Below are 22,692 nucleotides of genomic sequence, written 5' to 3'. Positions count from 1 at the left end.
TGCCAGAATTGAGGAAAAAGCTGCATTCTTGCCATCATCCATCCTTTTTCTACATAGGCTCATATCACGATTTATGGGGAACTTCTACTAATCACCTATGTGTTCCCTATATAAGAAATGTTTATAATCCTCAGACTCCCTTGGGTTTTAACCAAATTCTACTTAAATAAAGGCAGGTTTTCCTGTCAGGATCAAACAGAGTATTCACCCAAGCAGCTTTGCTGTATTCTTTCTTTTCTTTCTTTTAATGGAGGAGATATGGTAGGTGTTGAATACAGTTACTGGAGAAATACTAGTTCAGGTATTTACATACAAACCTTGAACATCAAAGTAGGCCACAAATGGGGTTAAAAAAGGGATTTGGGCTACTTTATATGGCTGCGTCTGGAATTCTGTCCCTCGTCCTAAATGCTTGGGCTCTACTCTGTAAACCACTTGATTCTGATATATTTTTGCTGATTGTTTGTCTTCCAGAACCTCCCACACCCATTGCCCCCCCAGAGCTGCTGGCTGTGGGGGCCACCTACCTGTGGATCAAGCCAAATGCCAACTCCATCATTGGGGATGGCCCCATCATCCTGAAGGAAGTGGAATATCGCACCACCACAGGCACCTGGGCTGAGACCCACATAGTCGACTCTCCTAACTATAAGCTGTGGCATCTGGACCCCGATGTGGAGTACGAGATCCGGGTGCTACTAACACGGCCGGGCGAGGGGGGCACAGGACCTCCAGGACCTCCCCTCACCACCAGGACCAAGTGCGCAGGTAGGAACCTCCTCTCAGACTCCATTTTGAGAGGCTGCACTGTGGTGTAGGACCTGGTCTTGCCTGTGACAAATCATTCCTAAATTTCTTGGATGTGAGTGTGCTTCCTGGAGAAAAACAGTCAAGGCTTTGGTCTTGCCTTAGAGTACCTCCCGGCTCTGACTGTGATTCTAAGAGCCTCCTGACATTAGCTGTGTCATGGAGAGGTTCCTGGTTCTGACAGTGTTTCTGATGGGACATGGGCTGTAACTCTCTGAAGATTCTTGGTGCCATTTGTGAGTCTGAGGCTTCCTAGCACTAATAGTGTCTCTGAGGGCTCCTGGCCCTGTTTCTCTGAAGGTTCCTGGTTCTAGTTGTATCTCTGAGGGCTCCTGGCTCTGACTGTGTCCCCTGAAGTTCTCATTTAGTCTGTATCCCCGAGGGCTTCTGGTTTCAGTTGTAAGGTGTTTCTAATTCTAATTTTGTCCCTGAGGCCTGGGCTGGGACTGTGGCCCTTGGTTTTAGCAATTTCCCTGATGGTTCCTGGTTCTAGTTTTGTCTCTGAGAGTCTCCTGATGCCAACTACATCTTCAGTGCCTTCTGGCTCTAACAGTGTCTCTAAATTGATTCTGGAACTTCCTTAGTCCCTAAGAGCTTCCTGCCTGTATCCCCTGGGAACTCCTGGCTCCTACCCACAGGTCTGGGTCGGTGCTGTTCCTTTGGATTCTATTGTATCTCTGTGGACTCTTGGCTTTAAGTGTTTCTCTGATGTTCCTGGATGCTACTTAAGAATTTGCTGGCTGGTATTATGTCTGGCAGGGTTCTTTGGATCCAACTGTATCCCTGAGACCTGAGACCTGCTGGCTTTTTCTTTGTTCCTAATAGGGGCTATTGTCAGGGACTGTGTGTCTGACTATATCCCTGAGGTATTCCTGGCTCTGAACACAACTCAAGAAATTAAAAGAACTCAGTGTTTATTTCTTTCAAATCACTTATATTATCTTATGTTTTCACTCTAAGTAACCATTCACTATAAGTACTTTTATCTTATATATACATGAAGGCACTGAGACTCAATATTATAAAGCTTTTTGTTCAAAGTTATATAATTGGCTAGTGGCATAATTAGGATTTATACTCAGGTTCTCTGACTCTAAGCCCTCGATCTGTGGTCACACCATGATGCGTGGTGTACATAGCTGGAGGTGGTCCAGTGGGGTGGGCTGGGGTTGAGGGAAGCAGGTGGCATGGGCTTCTGATGGAAAAGGAGTCACAGATGCCTTCTGCATGGAGTTGGGGGAAGGACCCATCAGTGCAGCAACCGTGGAACAAAAAGCAAGGTCAAATACACTCAGTTCTGCAATAACATGACATATGCATCCCTAGAAGTCACTGCACAGTACAAATTATGAAATAAAGATCACAGAGCTTGTGAGAAAAAATGGATCAGGAGAACCACACTCATACTTCACTAGTGACACATTAAAAAATAAAGGAACCTAGTAAAACCTGTGGCACAGTTTTACACGTGACATGGCTAAGAAATACATAAATACTACAATGCATATGGTGTTACCTTGAAAAAGTCCTGGTTTGCTTGTGGAAGTGGGCGTCAGAAAGGCTGCATTCTGTGTGTTACTGTGAAGAGTGGAAGGAAGGCTGTCGGAAACTGGTGGAAAGTTGTACCACCCACTGTGGATGGGTGTGGCTCACAGCATGCTCAATGTACGAAGGGTGTGCGTAGGTGTCAGAGGTGTGTGCATTTTGTATGTTCCTAAGTGGCTCATTTCCACTGGGTGCAGCTTTCTGCTTCACTAGTGTTTCTCACATATGAAATCACACAGAAGCAAACACAAAATTCCTGTTATGCTCACATAGCTCCCTCATATATCAATTGCATTGGAACAAATCTATGTTTTCAGAACAAGCCTTACAGCGAAATTGACTGCAACCATTCTTAAGCAGTGAATCTGGGTAGTGCATAACCCAAGGATAGTGGGTATTTCTGTTGCTTGGAAATATTCCTTTGAAGATTATTGAGCCCTTACAATGAACAAAGATGCCATTTTCTTGATTATTTTTGAAACAGGCCTTTAGTAAATTCCTCATTGAAACCGATAATGAAACTTACTTCTTTAAAAGGACATAAGGATATGTTATTAAACTGGGTAATACCTTATCTCAGCTTTGCAATGCAATATTCATCCATAAAAATAATTGATTTTATCCTGCTGATGAGAATTTTCTCTTTCCACAGGGTAAATGTAAGGGTTTCCAGGGTTTTTGATCTTTATAAATGATATTCAAAGTATTTCAGCAGTCCCCACGGACTTATTTGCTGATGATCATATAATACATTTTGAAATTCAATCACAAGATGATCGTCTCAATAAAAATTTACAATCTATGGCAAATGGTTGCCACGACCAAGTAATGGATTTTACATTTTGAAAACACAATAGTCTGGTGATCACTATAAAAATTATGAGTTGAAATGCTGTTTGTGGTATTATATTTCAAAAAATGTTGGTGTTTAAGTAAATTACAGCTAAAATCTTGAATAATCCACATTTTACAAAATCATCAGAAAGATAATCTTCTTTCCTGCATTACCACTGATGGTAGAATGGTCTTTGCCTCGTAATTAATTTTTAAGGGAATTCCACAGCTCATATCCATTTGTGGATGTTGTTTATCAGCACTCAGTAGTCTGAGTTTCCCCCCTTGTCCCAGTCTATTATTAATTGCACTGGAAATGTACTCATTATTTTGCAAAACAGAAAATGAGAGAGTGTGGAGTGTGGAGAGTATAATTTCTGCCCAGAGGAATTTACAGGCTGGGTCAAGATTCCAAAAAAACAGCAGAAAGAGTAAAACATAAAGTTGACTATTGAAATAGTACACTTTATGGAAGAACACAGAATCAGCATGGAAAGAGCAATGCTCTTAGAATAATCAAGAGCAGTGGTTCTCAAAGTGTGGTCCCTGGACCAGCAGCATCAGTATTGCTATAGACCAAATGTTTGTGTTCCCCCAAAATTCATATGAAGAAATATTCATCCCCAAAGTGATGGTATTAGGAAGTGGGGCCTTTGGGAGGTGACTAGGTCATGAGGGCAGAGCTGTCATAAATGGGATTAGTGCCCTTATAAAAGTGACCCCAGAGAGCTCCTTCATGCCTTCTACCATGTGCAGACACAGTGAAAAGACTGTCTATGAATCAGGAAGCAGGTTCTCACCAGACACCTACTCTACTGGTGCCTTGATATTGGACTTCTCAGCCTCCAGTTCTGCGAGAAATAAATTTTTGTTATTTATAAACCCCCCAGTCTTTGGTATTGTGTTATAGCAGCCTGAAGGGATTAGGACAAGTATCAACTGGGAACTTGTTAGACATGCAAATTCTTAGACCCAGTCCCCTGATCTAATGAATCAGAAATTCTGGTGATGAGGCTTAGAAATCTGTGCTTTATGGAGCTCTCTGGTGCATACTCAAATTTAAGAACCACTAATATACTGTGACACACCAACATACCACTTTGGTATTATGCCCATTATATAGGTTGATTCTTGAGGCAGCTCTGAGAAGTAGATAGGAGGAAAACCAAGACTCAGAATCACTGAACTGAGATCCCAAATCATTAAGTACTTAGAGCTATGTCTCTTGGCCTAGGGAACTACTCACCACGTGGTTTGCTGGAGTTCCCAGCCCTGGGGACCTCCTCTGCTCACAGGTGTCCTCCTGAGGGTGGGATTGGGTGGTAGGGAGACTGGTAACTATGGAGACCAGCTGAGAATGAATGGATGCTACATACTGCAGCTTCAATCCTTTTCATCAACATTTGCTGAATCCCTTCTATGTGCAAAATTCTTCTAGGCACTGGCAGCAGATGTTGACTTAGTAGGGATATGCTAGGTGTCTGCAGAGGTTTGGCAGCTGTTAGCTACAACTTGGGCTTAGCTCAAGAGGACACCGGGGATAGGGGGCAATTTAGCAAGGGCAGGGGGGGATGTTTTCTGTCTCTTCCAGGTCTGACACATCACTGACCAAGTACATTCTGGGACACTGGGAGAAGAATCCAACCTTAAAAGGGGGTTTGTCAAAGGTTTGGCTGCAGAGCAGCATCCCAGCCCAATAGGCTGGAGTTCAGAGCAAGACTTCTAGCCAGTTAAACCAGAACCTGGACAGATTATCCAATGGGAGACTGGGATGGGAAAAGGAATGTGGAGATGGGAAAAGGAAGTCACAGATGGCTCTTCCAGACTTCTGGTTTAGATCACTGAGAGAAAAGTGGTGGAACCATTTTCTGAGCTGGCAAACAGAAAGATGGGCAATGGAGTGAGCTCAGATGTGAATATATTGTGTTTGAGTTGAAGATGCCTAGCAGGTGAAAGCAATTTAATTCTTTGTCTTTATGCCATTCTCTTGAGTTGCTCCATCCTTTTTAATTTTTTTTCATTCGTCATTTTGTTCTTTTTCCTCCATTTAATCATTCACCATCTTTGCTGAGATACAGCCCTGGGGGTAACTGTGATAAAGTTCAAAGTGCTCTTTAGATACCTACAACAAAACAGATCATTATTGGTTGTTTCTATTGTTATGGATGTTATGATTATGAATCATAGTATCAAAACAAGAAGTCTTGTTCATTTCTCAGGACTGATTGGCATCTAGAAAACGAGCCATATTCTTTTTCGTTCTCCGTCATCCCATGGAAAGTCCCAATTCAGAACATGATGCTCATACTGTACTCTGGAGTCTCAGAGGTCTTCTTGTGTAGAATATTGGATGATTTCCTCCAGCACATCTCTAACAGCAGACATGTAGTGATAGGAGTTGGGTCCTGGGAGTGCTAAGTGGTCCCCGCCCAGCCTCACCTTGAATGCTGCCTCTGATGGGAAGTTCACGCTCTCCTACAACAGATCATTTCATTGCTGGAGATCTTGGGTAGTTAATATTATTCTCTACCCAGTGCTAGCCTGGTTGTTATAAAACTCTGGATGGGCTTATGCAAAGAGTATCCATTAGGTTCAGAAGAGGAGGGGGCAACAGGCAGGCTGCTGGCATTAACTCTCTTGAGCTTTCATGGAGAACTGAGGGCAATGGCATTGAGAGTAGATGCCAAAGTCAAAGTCAACAACTAGAGAAGGCAGGCAGGATGATGAGAAACATGGACACGGCACTGATCCAACTTGGCCCTGCATCTCTTCTGCAAGTACCACTTTTAATGCCCTGGGCACCTGCTTGCTGGTATCTTAAAACTATCACCCAACATTAGACAGAAGAAATCCCCCCTCACTGTCACCCCAAATCTGTCTCCATGAACCTGGTTTTGCTCTCAGGAGATATATCCCTCCTCATTTCATGAACAGGTCTTCAGCAACCTAAAGCTGTCTTGCTTATGCCCTAGAAAGCTCTTTTGTTGTCCCCAAAAGCCCTGCTTGAACCAGACCCTAAGCAGCTCTCTTCACATCATAGTTATGGAATCACAAATTAACAACCCAACAAATGTGTGATCACACATCCTCCTTGGGATTGCTTAGTGTCATAAATCCCTTGCCTGGAAATCCACTTCATTGTAGTCTTGCAGAGTTTAGGCTCTCCAAGAGATGCTGCTGCCTACACTGCTGATTTGGAGGGCTCTCTTTCTATTCCCTTCACCTGAGGGTTGATTGCACATTACATTTTATTTACATATTTATGGATTTCTGCTTGCAATGATATGTGTCTACCTCTCTCTTTTCTCTAGGGGGATAAGAAAGAGAAATTCAAATTGCTGGGCTCGGTGAAGTGAGAGCAGTCATTAGAATTTAGTGAAAAAGGTATGGGCTTTAGAGCCAAAAAGAATCTGGTTTTGGTTTCAAGCTGGGCACTTGCTAGCTGGATGACTGGGGATATGTTACTTTACTTCTCGGTCCCTTAGTTTCTTTTCCTCCATCTAAGGGAGATTATAATATAGTACACCACTTAATTATGAAGCTTCAGTGAGGTCAGGTATATGCCTAGCAGAGAACTCAGGACATAGGAGCCGTTTAATGCGCATTGTTTTGAAATAAATCTCATGCCTGGGAGAAAGGTGTCAGAACCTAAACTGATTTCCTTCACTGTGGCATGATTGACCCTGTTGCAAGAAGGATTCCTCTAATTGCTACTCTCCACACTTTCTCAGACAGTGGTGGTTTAGAACAGATGCTCTGATCACGGCAGAGAAGATGGGACATATGTGGCAGTGCAGGTGTCCTGGAGTCCTTGATGGGTAGCTACAATGGTTACTGATGATGAGACGTGGAGTGGGGAGGATGGGAGTTGTCCTTTTTCTGGTCTCTATTCCCAAGGAGGAGAGAGAAGCATGTTATTCAGATCCTTCTATCTTCTGAGAGTCCAAGGCTTGTGCACGAGGCCTTGCAAGTCCAGAGAAAATAGGAAGTGGAGGTGAGTCCTGACCCTCTGTAATAAGCAGCCTCAGGTGGTGTCTGTGTTCTCTGAGGGGCCAGTGGGACCCACAGGCAAGCGTCTTTCATTCTAGCTTGCAGTTCCCAGGCAGCACAGAGGGAGAGAAAGAGAGACAGAGGGCATTGAGGTCTTGGAAACAGAACAATGGCATGTAATTAGCCTTGTAAAGCTTTTTCTCCATTTCACTAAGCCTTGGCTGCACCATCTGAAATGGGGGTAACATAACCTAGACTAACTCTTAGGGCTCTGAATTGAAAGTAAATGGAATATCCTTCAGGGCGGGATGGTAGTATGAGCACAGATTCTATCTCTACCCTGCCATAATCCTGGCGAGATGATCTATAAATCTTAGAGAGACATGGCAAGATTAGCTGATAGAAATTGAATCACCATCTCATATCAAATCAAAGCAATATAGTCAGTGGATTCTGGAGACCAATGGAGAAATCTTCAAGACAGAGAAAGTAGAAAAGGAGGGATCTTCCATGCATGTCATATCATGTTTAAAGGGACATGATTGCTAGTGCATCATTGCTAATGCAGGCAGGCCAGATTGAAGGCAGCCGCAGAAGGTAGCTCGTGTTGTGAAGGGGTATTGGCTGTTCTTGCACCCCCACCCTGCTTTCTCTGCTGCTTCTGTACTTCTTTCTTCCCCTAGGGTGTAGGACCATGGATTAGGGATAAGGGTTAAAGAGGGAAGAAAGCCTGTTCTGATAATATTCAGATCTGGAGCCTCTACATGAGCCAAGAAATGACTGCAGGTAAACCCACATCTGCTAGGGCATGAGATGTCCATCTCCTCTTCTAGCAGACCCTCTCTCCCCTCCTGCAGCACACACAGTATCTACAAGTGGTTTCCTTGAAGTCTCCCTTCCTTGGCTTAAGAAAGGTGTAGAAAACATAAAGCTCTCTGTCCTTAGACCTACAATTCACAACCTCAGAGACTCCTTCTCTAACTCATGAAGCATCTTTATTGTATGGGCTGATTGTGGTGCTGGGAGGGAATAGGGCAGGCCCAGTGGGCGATTCTTAGCAGTCTCTGAAAGGGACAGCTAGAAGCACCTGCACGGCTCTCCATAGAATGTGGCAGCACTTATTGCTTCCTCCTTTTCGTTTTGTAGTCTTAGGTAAAATTCCAAAGCGACAAGAAAAGACGTGTTAAACATTCTGTTAGATTTCCCTGCCACCCGTGCAACCTAGAGAGCTAAGGCTCCCTGGAAATTGAAATATGATAGCAAGTCAATAAATATTTCCCCAGTCTCTCCTAACTGGGAAGGCTGAGATTTGAAGAGAAAGTGAGCCACAGAGAGGCATTAAAAACAATAAAAACTAACAGTGTTTGTTTGTTTATTTATCAAGCTATCTGGATTTAAAAAATATCTCTAAAATATATTGAAATTAGAGGGCAATCACTCCCATAGCTATGAAAAGCTTGAGATTGCAACATAAAGAAAATGAATGAGTATTGTAGTGAAAGCCATGGCTAGCGATTTGAGCATCTACTAAATGCAGGGCCTATAGTGTTGAGCTTGTTTTGAATATTTTGCTTGTAGTTCTTACAGGAACCTTGTGGGGTGGGCATAATTTCCTCCACTGACTCTCTAGGTGATAAGTGACCTACCCAGGGACCTACACTTGCCCAAGTGGCCTAGCTGGAAAATGAACTCTTAACTATAGAGCTACAAGGCTATCTCTTTCTAAAATGAACCCCAGAATCCAGCATCATTATCAAAACGTAATGCACCATGACCAAGTTGGTTTATTCTAGGAATGCACTGATGAAAAACATTGAAAATTAGAAAAAACATTGGTATAATGCCTCAAACTTGTAGGTCAAAGGATAAAAACCATCCGATCCTCTCAAGAGAGGCTGAAAAGTAATTTGAAAATATTCAATCTTCTTTACTCATCAAAATTCTTAGTAAGCCAAGAATGGAAAGGCACTTTCTAATTTCATGCAGAAAATTTTCTTATAGCCTCAAAGCCTAAGAGAATAAACTAAAGAAAAAAAGCTATTTGAACTACTGAGAGATTTCAGTATTATGGTCAGACACAAAACAAATAAACAAAAATCAATAGCCGTATGTCAGTACTAATCATTATAAAAATATAACAACATGTATCGTATTCTCAAATACATTTAAAATATAAATATTTAGGAATAAACTAAGAAATGTGTGAAATCTATATGAAAATACACACACCTTCAAAATTTATTGAGGATGATAAAACAGGACCTGAATAAATGGAGCGATATATTATATTGTTGGATTAGCAAATTTAATATGGTGAAGATACCAATTCTCCTCAAATTAATTTATCAGTTTAATACAATTGCAATCAAAATCCTAATAGGATTCTTTTTGGAACTTGACAAAGTGATTTAAAAATTGATCTGAAGGAATATACAGGAGAAAGTAATCAAGAACACTTCAAGTGGCGGGGGAGGGGATTTCTCTGGGAGATATCAACATTTATAATAATTATAATAATTAAAGCTCAGAAAGCAAGGCAATATGTGGTGAAACTTGATTTTAAAATTTATATGACTGGAGAATTGCTTAACAAATTGTACATAATAAATTGTCACATGGTATAAATAATTTAGAGAAAAAGAATTTATTGCATATATCATGATATGCTAGATGCAATAAATTCTATATGCAATATATTATGGATAGATTAAGGAAAAAATTTAAAGTAGAACAAGGCAAGAACTAGAATAAAATAAAGAAAATATTGTTCTTTTATTGGAAGGGACTCTCAGTTCATTAAATGCACACAAATACAACATGCAGGTCATGATTTGCAAATTTTACTACATAAAAAAAGAAGATGGAGAAAAAGAAAAATCTTCTATATCATATTAACAAGATTCAAAAAGCAAATGAAACTGGGTGTGGAAAAATATGTGACAAAATTGAGAAAAAAAGGGATATATTCCTTTGCATAGAGAGCTCTAACATTAAAATGTAATCATACTGATAGGATAAAAAAGGCTAAAATGTATGTACAAATGACAAAAAGCATAGTAAAAATGCCCAGTATCACAGATAATCAAATAAATGCATTTTTTACCTATAATATTACCAAAATACATGTTTTTAACTGGTAATAATCAGCATTGGCAAGGGACACCAAAGCAGGCTCTTATGGGGATTCCTGGTGGTGGGTTAACTGCCACAGCATATTAAGAAGATAATTTGCTAATTTTTTTTTTCTAACAAAATAATCAGAGCTGCTCAAAAAGAGCTTTATACATAGAGGTCATCACTGCATTATTTATAAGGACAAAAACTTGGAAATCACTTAAATGTACCAACCATAGAAGAATAGTTCAGTAAATGTTGGTGCGTGCACACAGTGGAATTCTATGCTAGTGTTACCAGTCATGTTTTTATTGAATATCTAATGGCACGGGTCAATGTTCATGCTATAATAAGTTTTTAAAAATCACCTTAGAATGTCAAATGTGTAAATAATCATTCTTCCAATTTTGTGAAATATAAATACACAGCACATATATTGGCTAGGGTCAGTTTATCAGTGAGAGCCATAAAGTATTAGCCAGAACCCCCATTTCAGATTCTGCACATAGAGATTCTCAGAAGAGAACATGGACGTCTTTTCCCTGTCTGCCCTGAATTCTGAAACATCACTCTGTTTCTGGCTTTCCCAACAGAACCAAATGTGGACATGGGTCCTTCTCACCACTCTCCCAAAGCTACATGAACACAAGGCTGTTTTCTGCAGCAGTGAAATTCTCCTGGTGTTTGTGGGACACAGGCAAGGGGCCACCCTACCCAGCAAACGGATTTTCCACCTCTTCCATCCCCTTCCTTTCAGATTGCCCACAGGTGCTGCCAAGTCTTCTTATTCACGTTTCCAGAGCAATTCAACTTTCTCCAGGCTCTTTCCAGGCCTGTCTTTGCATATCTTTTCATTGAGCTGATGAGGTAGGGGCAGGTGGCTAATTCTGAGATCAAAGCCTTTTAAAAAAAAATTGGAATAACCATCTTTTTAAAAAATGTGTTTTAATTTATCTGCACTCATGTGCATACACAAACACATACATTATATGTGTATATATACATATATGTATTCAGGTATTGAGATTATCCGACACTACAAATGTTTTCTCCTTGTTTTGCTATGCTTTATAAAATGTACACAATTTAAAAGTAGTTTTTCCCCTTAGAATAATGTGAACACAACCCCATAAGGTAGGTGCCATCATCACTGTCACTACCAAGGCCTAGGGCGCTTCTTGCTTTGGTCCAAGTCACACAGTTTAAAGTAGCTGCAATTAGAACCCATGGAGTCTAACTGCAGAGTCTGCTCTTAACCCACCTGACCATGTAACTCTAAGTGCCTGGCATGATGCCCAGAACTTAGTAGGTGCTTAGTAAATGGCAGCTTTCAGCACTTTAACACCCTGGAAACTATTTCTACTGTCACCCAGGCCCTCCTCACCAGTAAAGCTCAAGATCCTCACTGCCATGAGTCCAAGGGGTCAAGCATAGCCACTCACTGTGTTCCCAAAGGGATCTGGAGGCCCCGCCATATCCAGAGCTTGGTGTGCAGCCTCAGCCAAAATGATGTTAGAACCAGAGCAAGCCCAGGGCGCCTTGCCCAACACTGGGATTTCTGGAATGCAGAAGTCCCGCTACATCGAGAAAAATGAGAATTCACCCAGAGCAGTAAGCAAAAGCCTGGCTCGATGCAGAGAAGAAAGACTGTTTGTGCCAGAGAAGAGGGAAACCAGAATGTCAATCATGGTTCCCAAGTCACACCCACCATTGGCTTGACCCCAAAGCCATTGTGAGATTCTGGAGGGGAGGTGTGGTAGGAGCCGAGAGTGGAGGTTATGGGGGAGGAGATCTGTGGGGGTCTATGGGAATCCAGTGGACTGGATATCCATCTGCTGTTGTCATCTAGATTTCCCTTACAGGGGATGTCTTTGTGATATTATGATATGTCTATTTGGGTTTTCATCCATGGTTCCTGGCTGTTCAAACCTCCCGCCTTTTTGTCTTGGGGCTGGCCGTAAAGAAATTCTGACCTACCTGAGCTGGTAGAAGGTCATAAGACCCCAATTTCAGGAGGGGCCCTGCCCCATCCCTGGGAGGAAAGAATGCTGCACAGAGAGGCAGAGAAGAGTGTGAACAGACAGGCCTTGCCAGGTTTCCCCACCCAGGCTGTCAGTGTTAGATCACACCCTTTTTGTCCAATCACATTTCTACACAGTTGTCCATGCTTCAATCACACTTACATAATGAAGCTTCCATAAAACCCAGGAGCACAGCGTTGGGGAGCTCTGGATAGCTGAACACGTGGAGGTGTCAGAGGGTGGCCACCAGGGAAGGGCATGGAAGCTCCGTGCCTCTTTCTCCGTACCTCACCCTATGTATCTCTTTGTCTGTGTCCTTTGTAATACCTTTCATAATAAACTGGTGAGTGTAAGAACATGTTACCCTGAGTTCTGTGAGCTGCTCAATCAAACTAATCAAACCCAAGGAGGGGGTTGTGGGAACCCTGATTTACAGCTGATTGGCCGAAAGTTCTAGAGGCCTGGACTTGCAACTAGCATCTGAAGTGGGGGGATGTCTTCCTTGGGGACTGAGACCTCACCCTGTGGGATCTGACACTATCTCAAGGTAGGTGGTGTTGTAATTGAATTGGAACACACCCAGCTGGTGTCTGCTGCAGAATGGGTTACCTGCTTGTTGGTGGGGAGAAAACACCCATTTGATCACAGAAGTCAGAAGTCGGTCTTCTGTGTTGATAATTACACTGTGAGAATAGAGGAGACACACTTCTGTGTGTGTGTTTTCCCATTCGCTCAATCTTTAATCGTTAGAAGCTTGTGATTCTTCTAACCAACCCTTTTCCCAGCTGGGCTCCAGGCTGAAGGCAGCTGCAGTCACTACAGCTCCTGTGGTGGCTGCTGTGCGTTCCTTCTTTATCTTCCATAAAGTAGCACATTTTTGAAATTTGAAAACGTTTTGCAAATACAGAATATATCCCATTTCCAATTAAATATATAATTTTTCTTGTTCATGTTCCTGTTCAATCACTGACTCCATTCTTATGTTATCATGCCCTGTGTGCCATTTGTAGTCCCCACCTGTCACTCAGCATCATAAAGTAAATATTTTACTTCTTAAGGAGTTTCAACATTGTTTTTAATGGCTCCATAGTGTTCCATAGAGTCCAGTTACCATATACTGGTGAATATTTAGGTGTTTCCAAAATGTCACCATCTTCCTGCCTACAGCCTTCTGTGTGAATTATTTTCTTAGACCAAATTTTAAGGAGTGAGGTATTAAACAATATGGCTTTTGCTACATTTCACAGATTGCTTTCAACAAAATAATTATGCTATTTTATAACGATATGAGCAGTTTCAGTGCAACCTTTCCAGAACTGTGCACTATCATTTTGTTTTAATTTTTTCCCATTTTATAGGCATGAATGGTATCTCAAGTGTACTTTAATTTACGTCTATCTACAACCTCCTCTTCTGCATTCTTCTCCACCTTGCTCACATGTACCAGCCACTCTGTTTTTTCTGTTCCTCAAAAATACCATGGCCAGCCTTTTTCCTGCTTTGGGGCCTTTGCCCAAGCTGGTGCACCTCCCTGGATTTCTTTCCCTTCTCACCCCCTTCATCAACTAACTCATCATTATTTTTTACATATCTCTTTAAAAGTCACTTCACACAGGACCTTGCTCGATACTCTAATCTAAATTAACCTCCTCCTACTCTTCTTTTTATCCATTTACAATACCGTTCACAAAACTTAACCCAATTTGTAATCATCTACTTATTTGTGTCTATTTATGTGCCTTCCATTTGGCTATGTACTCTCCAATGACAGTACCCTTATCTGTTCTGGTCACCAGTGCCTAGAATTGTGTGTATACAGGCACTCAATAAAGAGGTGTCAAGTGCGTGAATGTTGTGAAGATGAACATGTGCACTGGAGAAAATTTTGAAAATCATAAAAATACACAAACAAAAATTAAAATGACCCAACACAGTATCACTCAGCAATAACAACTGTTACCAAGTTGGTATTTTTAATGTTTTTGCCTTATACTTAAGTCAGTAATCAATATGGAATTTTTTTCGTCTTTGGTATATGGTGAGGTTTTAACTTTGTTTTCCAAGTATTTTTACACTAGCACTGTTGGTGGAAGAAGATTACAGTGCCCCAGACAATGAGAGATTTGAGAGGGAGGGTGAAAAGATCTGTTGGGGAAGAGAGGGATGAAAGTTCAGAGCTTGACCCAAAGAAGTTTTGAAGCTCTAAGACATGCTGTCCAAGTGAGAGACCTAATTGCAAATCTGGTCTTGTAGATAGAGAAACTCACTTGGGGAGGAAAGCTCCACCCTCTTCCAAGTGGCCAGCATCACCCGCATTTGCAAAGTGTTCATGATAAGCACTATCTCTATTGATCCGTACAGTGACTCTGATACTAACTCAGGCAATCACTGCCATTTTGCACAGGGAGACACTGAGGATCTGAGGAGTTAAGTAATCTTCCCCAAATCTCAAATTTTGTGATAGCTGTGAAATAGCATCTCTGGACCCCAAGCTCTTCTGTCTGCTGCCCTCCATCCACTGCAAAGGTTTCTATGTGCTCTGAATCTTGGATTAATCAGATGGCTTGGAGGAAAGGTGGGGGTGATGGGATGGAAGAGGCAGGAGTTCTTATTAATTGGGTGGATATTTTTTTGGAGGTTAAAAAGCAAATCCATTTAAACTTGACCCAGACGATTTTATATAGGATGGTATACGAACTAAACACAATAAAATTGAGCCCAGAGGAATATCCCCGAGAAGGAAGACATCAATAACATGACCCTTTATTGCTTTTTATAGTCAGCACATGCACTTGACGACCCCCATGCCACCCCGAAGCATTTGATCAAAGCCATGATATCTAAAGGCCTCCCAAAGGCTATGAAGGACCATCCCACTGCCTTGAATATACTAGACTCTGACCTCCCTGAGGACAGACCTCTATGTCTGGCTGGTACATCCAGCAGTTTGAAGAGTGGATGAGTGTATATATCCTCTATTAGGTATGGCTATCAAGGTAACGATATTCTGTGTTATGGGGAGTTTAGGGTTCAGAATGAGTGGGCAATGGTATGTCTGTAATATGCAATGCAAAAATACCCCAAGAGCATGACACTTAATTCTGGCCACACATTTTCAAAGACATTAGATGAGAGATATTATGTAGGAAAGTGCTGACCCCTGTGGAGATGAGCTGTGACATCTGTCATATGAGCAGGCTTTAGACACCAACCAAGACGTTTTCTTGCAAGTTAAAGAGCCTCAAGTGCCTGGAGCTGTTCAAATGTGTGCTATATACAGTGGAAAAGTTAAGGCAGGTATTCACATTGTGATGGCATTTTGTAGTGATGATGAAAGAAATATGTTTGTATTATTTTCAATTTGGAAGATACAAACAAATACTTAGAAAAACATAAAAATCACCCATAAACCCCACCACTTGTAGATCACTGCTCCAAATTTTGGTGTAACTCTTCTCATTAGACTTTTGTTTTTTATTTTTTAATGGAGACAGATATATCTTCTTAGACAAAATTGAGCCAAATGTACATGTTATTCAGTAACTAATTTTTTAAATGGTATATAATGAATATTTTTCTGTGTACTTTTTTTTTTACTTTAATTAATACAAATATATATTGAGTAACTATGTGCCAGATGGAACTTGGTATTAAGGTGCGTAGCATGGATGAATAAAATAGACATGATCTTTGTTTTTATGGATCCTGAAGACGGATGGGACAGACATATATTACATTTAACGCAGATACAGAAATTCAATCAGTTTTCATTATTTGTGGATCCCATGTTTGCAAATTCACCTGCTCACTAAAATTTATTTGTAATACCCAAATCAATACTCATGGTGCTTTCCTGATCATTCACAGACTTGCACAGAGCACTGAAAAATTTGAGTTGTCCAATGCACATATTCGTAGCTGAGGTCAAACAAGGTGACCCTACCTTCTTGTTTTGGCTCTCATACTGTAAACAAGCATCCTTTCTGTGGCCTATTTAGTGTCTTTTTTTTTTTTTCACATTTTTGTGCTTTCTGTTGGTGATTCTGCTACTTAAAATGACCAAGTGCAGTGCCGAAGTGCTGTCTGATGTTCCTGAGCACAAGAAGGTTGTGGTGTGCCTCACAGAGAAAACAGGTGTGTCGGTTTCGCTTCGCTCAGGCATGAGCTACAGCACTGCCGGCTGTGAGTTCAATGTTACTGTATCAACGATGTATATTAAATAAGGTGTCTGTAAACAGAAACACACATAAAACAAGATTGTATATTAATCAGCTGACAAAAATGTTGTGACCAGAGGCTTACAGGAACTTAACCTTGTATTTCCCCTCGGAGTTCAGCATTCTGTAATCCAGTATCACTTTATAGAAAACGTTACTGCAAATAAAAAGAATCGACTATATATATATTCAGAAAGGTAGGGGGTGGTCAGGGATGGATACATACATTTGGGTTCCTTGGCTCCAGATATTACTTAAAACTGTTAAAAGATAATTGTGCAGAAAAGGTAAAGCCATGACCCTCATAGAGATGTCAAAATGCATATGATTTTATTTAATTCATTAATGAGGGAACTAGTGAAGTGTTATAATCAGTGGAGAGGAATACCCAAAGATCAGAGACATGAGAGTGAATGTACAAATGGAGGCAAAATTGGCTTTTTTTCTTTGGTGGAGAAGGTTATCCCTCCCCCGGACAGAACCATTTGCCTGTCTATAGACAAGAATTACTCTGCATTGCTATCAGCTACCTACAACTTCCATAGTATCACAGCTCCCATAGAATCATAATTAAGTGAAAGGAAGAATGTGCTATACACAATGTCTAGTTTTCCATTGAAGCAGATTGTTCCTCTCAGCACCATGGTTATAAATATAATCAACCTAGAGAGAGCACGTGGAGAGACAAGAAACGCCATTCCTGAGGGATGCCACCACCATGAGGTAGGATTGGAAAGGCAGAACCTGCAAAGAAAACTATGAAGAAAGAGCTAGAAGGCAGGGGGAAACCAGGAAAAGGTGATGCCTTCAGGTCAACAATAAGACTGAGGATGGAAAAAGTTGTCAACTGTCTGAAGGATAGAGTAAGATGTGCTCAGAAGGGTCCCTTTGGATTTGGAAACATGGTGGTCCCTGATGACTTGCATGAACTTGCATATTAAGGATTATAAGCAGGCACAAGCCAGAGTGGCATAGGATTGGTGAAAAGGGGGTAAAAAGGTGGAAATGTTGTTTTGATTCAAGTCTTAGCATGCTGTTGTATGGATGTACAATTGATTTAATCCTAACTGATTTCTGGACACTTAGATCTTTTCTAATTTTTTAAAATTATAATTAATATCCTGGTAGATATTATAACATATATATGCACATACCTAATATTTTTTTCTAGAATTAATTCCTGGAAGTGTCATTGCTGTGTCAGTGAGCATTTTCAAGACTTTGAGACAATTCTTCAAAAATTGGGTCAATTTTTGCCCTGCCCTGAACAGTGGATGAGCAGCTTTGTTTGCTTGGACATATTCTTCCATAGCTGTTAGGCTTCTCAATTCTCTCTTTATTCTTCTCTGTTTCCCTGAGACAATAACTCTGCAAATAAGTGGTTTGGTGTTTGGAGCTGATAATCAATGGCTTTTATTTTTTATCACTACTTACAAGTCACAGCCCCTTATTTGGAGCAGAATCAATTCTCTCTCCTGATGGCATAGGTTTGGCTTAGGCAGCCTCTGAATTTTTAGCACCTGGCATTTTCTCTCCCACATTCATTCCTCTATTTTCCTTAGGGCATTCCTGTCTTGCCTCAGGTTTCTTCCTCTTAAGGCACTGTCATGCTTCCATACCCAAGAAAAATCCCAACTTACATGGGCCAGTAGAGGAGATTTCCACCATTATCTCCCTGTGGGCTGCATGTCAGCTCTATTTTTTAATAATAAAAACTCTAACCAGCTCAAGTACATTGAGGACTTGCTTGTAGGATCATATGCCCACTGTTTCTCATCTGAGATTTCTACATGCAATGGTTTTTTCTAGGGCTATGTCTTCTACTCAATTCTCTCTTTGTTACACAAACTCTACCTAGATATTTTACCTGTTCCCATGGCTTCAACAAGACATGGACACATCCCCATCTCTTCTGAATTCCAGCTATAGATACCTGACTACTTCTCCTACTTGTCTTATACCTACCTCACCCCTACAGATTGATGCTGAAAATGGCCTGCCTCTATTTGGTAAACAGCATCCTTCCTTCCCAGTTCAGAAACCTGGTAGTTGTTTGGGATCCCTTCCTCCCCCTCCCTCCCCTCACATCCAATCAGCCATAAAACTGCATTTTCCTTCCTTATGTCTTAGATCTGCCTCTTCTTCAGTTTCACTCTCCCATCCTCACACATTGTCTGAGGAGTTATTGTGGAGAAAGAGAATGCTGGGAAATTTGCCTTTTATGGGGTGCTCAGGGCTAGGCTCAAGTGTTGCAGACCCATTCAGATCATTCTGCCACATGCCCCCCATGTGAATTGAAAGACACATTTGCGCAGGAAATTTGCAGTAAGTGATGTGTCACAAAGATGGGGGAGGGGACAAAAAGGTGGGCTGTCATCCTTGGCAAGTGATCAGGTCCTTGACTTTGCTCGCTCTCAGAGGCTCCATAGGCATCAAAGTCCTCTGTGGCCTCCACAGCAGAAAAGAAAGAACTATGGCGGGCAGAACTGGTACTGACAGCACTGGATGTAGGTTTCCAGGGGCCCTGAGAATCATGAGTTGAGTGGAGGCTGATGTTCTAAGAGGAAAACAGTAAATCAGCCTCCAAGGGCAGAACAAATCCCGGGAGCCACAAGTGGTCATCATTGAACACAGGCTGGAGAATCAATCACTGATCTCACCTGTTCTGTGCACCGTCCCTCAGTGGATTCCTCAAGGGCAGGGACCAGACTGTCTTCTAAGCTGTGGTAGCCAGTGCCCAGCATAGGCTGGCAGTGAGCAAGTGCTCAGGGAGATTCTGTTGGATCGACGAAGGGCTAAGAGGTCTAATTCTGCAAATAGCAATGTGGATTTGGAGCAGATAATTCCCCCTGACGGAGTCTCCCTAAGTATCCTGATTTCATAATGAATGTTTAATGGGCCATTTTTGTCATTAGAATAGAAGAGAAACAATATATGGCAGGCATTTTACCTACATTCTCTAATTAAATATTGATAGCAGTTGGAGAGATAGTATCATCCCTTTTCTAAAGATGAGAAAGAAGCTCAGAGAAGGAAGTCACTTGTCCACAGTCACAGACCTGAGTGGCAGACCCACCCTCTGAACCCTGGGTAAAGCCTCTGGTATTTCTACTCTGCGGTACCACCTCACTTGAATATCGACAACAGTATTCTGGAAAAATAATACTCTTTGGAGCACAGAAACCTCACTGGGCTTGTAATCACAGCAAGTGGGTTCCTGCCCTTGCCTCTGTTCCTTAATGGTTGTTGTTTAATCTCTTTGAGCCTCAGCTTTCTGATCTGTAAAATGGGAATAAAATATGACTGCCTCATAGACTTGGAACAGGGACAAAAGGGATAGTGTTTGTGAAAATACCTACTAGCACAGTGTCGGCAAGTAGAAGGTAAACAAATGTTAGTTGGTTCTGACGTTAAAAATCAATACAGTGTGCCCATATTTTCTTATATCTGGCTTTGGCAAGCAGTGAGGTTTGGCCATGTTCATTAATTCTTATTTGATTCAGTTTAATATATTTATGTTGTCACATGAAATATCATTCCTGTCAGACCTCCTCTCTGAAAAGGCATGTACCCTATCCTCCCACAATAGTATATCCCAAGCCCACTTTCCTTATCAAAATGGTTTTTGCTTGTAGAACCCTTTATAATCTAACACCATCCAGAAAGGAGAGCCATTTACTTGCATACATGAAAGGGGCCCATTTGAAAAGTACATGAATAAAGTAGCCCTTAGGTTCTTTTGGGGGGGTCTTTCTGGGGAACTTCATCAGAGAAATGGAGGTCTGCACACTTCTGCACGAATTTGAGCACCACTGGGATTTCTTAATCGTGTTATTTTCTCACTGTGCCATGTGAGGCCCGATTGCATTTGCTTTGTATCCTTGTCTTTCTTTGCCACAGTGGCAGAGATGAATATTTTCTCTACTATAGTAGTTTTCCTGAGAAGCTAAAAATATTGGAAGGAAATTGGTTTTTTCTCTTCTGCCTTATCTTTGCATAAGTATTCTCAGGGATCTCAGAGCAGCTTAGGAGATGACCTCTGCTTCATTGTTGCAGCAGAGTCAAAACAGAAATACAAGCAGCAGAGAATAACAGCACCTTCTTTGTGTATGCTGAATCTTTCAGCAACCCTGGCTTCTGTGACTGTGTCTGCCTGGAATTGTCAAGGTGACGGTTAGAATAAATCCACTGGTCAGTTCCAATTTAGCCCAACCCCTGATTTGACAAGGCTTCCTCCTCTGCAGCTGATTGACCAATTGTTTTTCATGATTGATGGAGGTGACAGGTTTATTTTTGAAACTGAAGCCTTGATCCTGACGAGCCCAAGGAGATGGAGGGGTGTGTGTTCTTGTGTGTGTGTTTGTGTATGTACGTGTATGTGTGCGTGTGTGATTTGTTGCGGGAGGGAAGGTACTGCCTTGTTAATGGGGTCTGGAAGTGATTTCTGTAAAAGCCTCAATGGTTCAGAAGTTATACTGTTGGGGAAGCAACAGACAGAATATTGGAGTTGGTTGAGAAACCCGGATGTCAAGTCCTGGTTCTACTGTTTGCTTGGGCAAGTTTCTTAACTCCTCTGTGCTTCTTTATCACCTGTAAAAAAAATGAGCCAGGTGAGAAAGACTGCTAGCTGCCTGACCAATACCTGTTCTCACCTTCTTCCTTACTGTGATTGGATTTTATTCCAGCAATGATGTGGGTAGCTAAAAGACTACATTTCCCAGCTCCCTTTGCAGCTAGGTGGGAGTCATATGACCAAGTTTTAGCCAATAAGGTATCAGCATAGTGGTGGGTGTGACTTCTGGGAGAGCTTTTCTAAGGAGGAACTGCTAATGAGGGCCCCTTATTGCCCTCTTCTGCTCCCCTCTGCCTAGGTGATATAGACCTGAGGTGATTAAGGCTTGCCTGCATCCAGGAGCTGAGGCAAGACTGAACGGCTCTGTGCTTTATACCCTTGAATGCTATGCAAACACAAAGAGGTTCTCATGCTAACTGCAGCTGGCTTGTCTCTCCAAACTTCAGAGGGAGATTGAGGGAGGGAATGTCTGCTCTCAACCAGCAAACACTTGTTACAATAAATGAAGCATGGGCCCATGGACCTTTAAAGACCTTCACATAATCCCAAGAGACTAACTAGGGAGTTATTACTTTAACCAGCGATTGTATCCTTTTGACTCTGTGGAATTCGTGGATGCTCCTACAGAGATTGGCCTTAATCAGATACATGTGTGCATCCCTGAACTCAGTTCAGAGGACATAGTGAGAACATAAAGTAAGTGATTCTGAAGTTCGATCGCCCCAGTTATGGGTGAACAGAGAGAGAAATGAATGTTCCATGTGGCCAGCCAGCCATGTGCCAATCTGCAGGGCTGTGGCCTTGCCCCATGCCAAGAGGGACCATTTGCATAGATTTCCATGGAAACTATGCAACCTGGAGTTACACGGTGCAGTGGCCCTAGACATGCAGGGACCTTGGCGCAGGCACAGGCCTGTGGCTGCAGGGTCCTGCTCAAGCTGTCTTTTAGCTACCCTCAGGGGCTCAGGGTGACTCTTCATGTGGGAAGGTTCTCAGCTAATGACAGAACCTACTGTCGCTCCTCCTCACCTTAGTGGCTGTCTTCCTATGACAGTTGTGGCAATTCAGCAAACGCTTTGAGAGGTGTAAGGCTGCTGAGGCTGACCAGAGTCCTGTGAGGACTTCTTGCTCTCTGCCAGGTGTGGACTGGAGTCTTGGAGAGCTGGGAGCTTGGTGTAGGATAAGGACAAAGCACCACAACACCCCCTTTCTCTATTAGTGAAATACATTCATGAAGGACCCCCTGACTGAAATGACAGAGGTGTCAGCTCTCATGGAGCCATTTCGTCCCTGGATGCATCTGTCTTCAGTACAGCTACCGACAACCCAGCACATTGAACAATGTGCCGTAGAAACCATAGACAGCCTCAGGGTGAGCCATTTCCCCAGAGCACTGGGGGAGAGTGTTCCCAGCTGGACTCTGAGGAAAGAGCTGCTAAAGGGCCACATCCAAGCTGTTGTCTTCCAAGTGTTCTGGGATGCCGTGTTGAGCTTATCCTGTGTTCATCCTGTGAAGCTTATCTCTGAGAAAAACGCTTACCTTTGCTATGACTTAATGATTTCTTTGTACCCAGACCACTTCAGATGTGAT

General features: G+C 42.0%; 1 protein-coding gene across 1 annotated transcript in view; it reads left to right on the top strand.

Moving 5' to 3' along the window:
• Positions 1-22,692, top strand: part of PTPRT (protein tyrosine phosphatase receptor type T) — a 783,412-nt gene that overhangs the window by 209,404 nt on the left and 551,316 nt on the right. The window contains exon 6 of the mRNA XM_063092330.1: positions 475-768. Within this exon, the coding sequence (XP_062948400.1) occupies positions 475-768 (294 nt within the window). The remainder of the gene's footprint in view (positions 1-474; positions 769-22,692) is intronic.

Source organism: Cynocephalus volans, chromosome 1, assembly GCF_027409185.1.
Source record: "Cynocephalus volans isolate mCynVol1 chromosome 1, mCynVol1.pri, whole genome shotgun sequence".
NCBI lineage: Eukaryota > Metazoa > Chordata > Mammalia > Dermoptera > Cynocephalidae > Cynocephalus > Cynocephalus volans.
The sequence above is the reverse complement of the archived record's forward strand: the minus strand, read 5'-3'. Positions and strand labels throughout refer to the sequence as shown.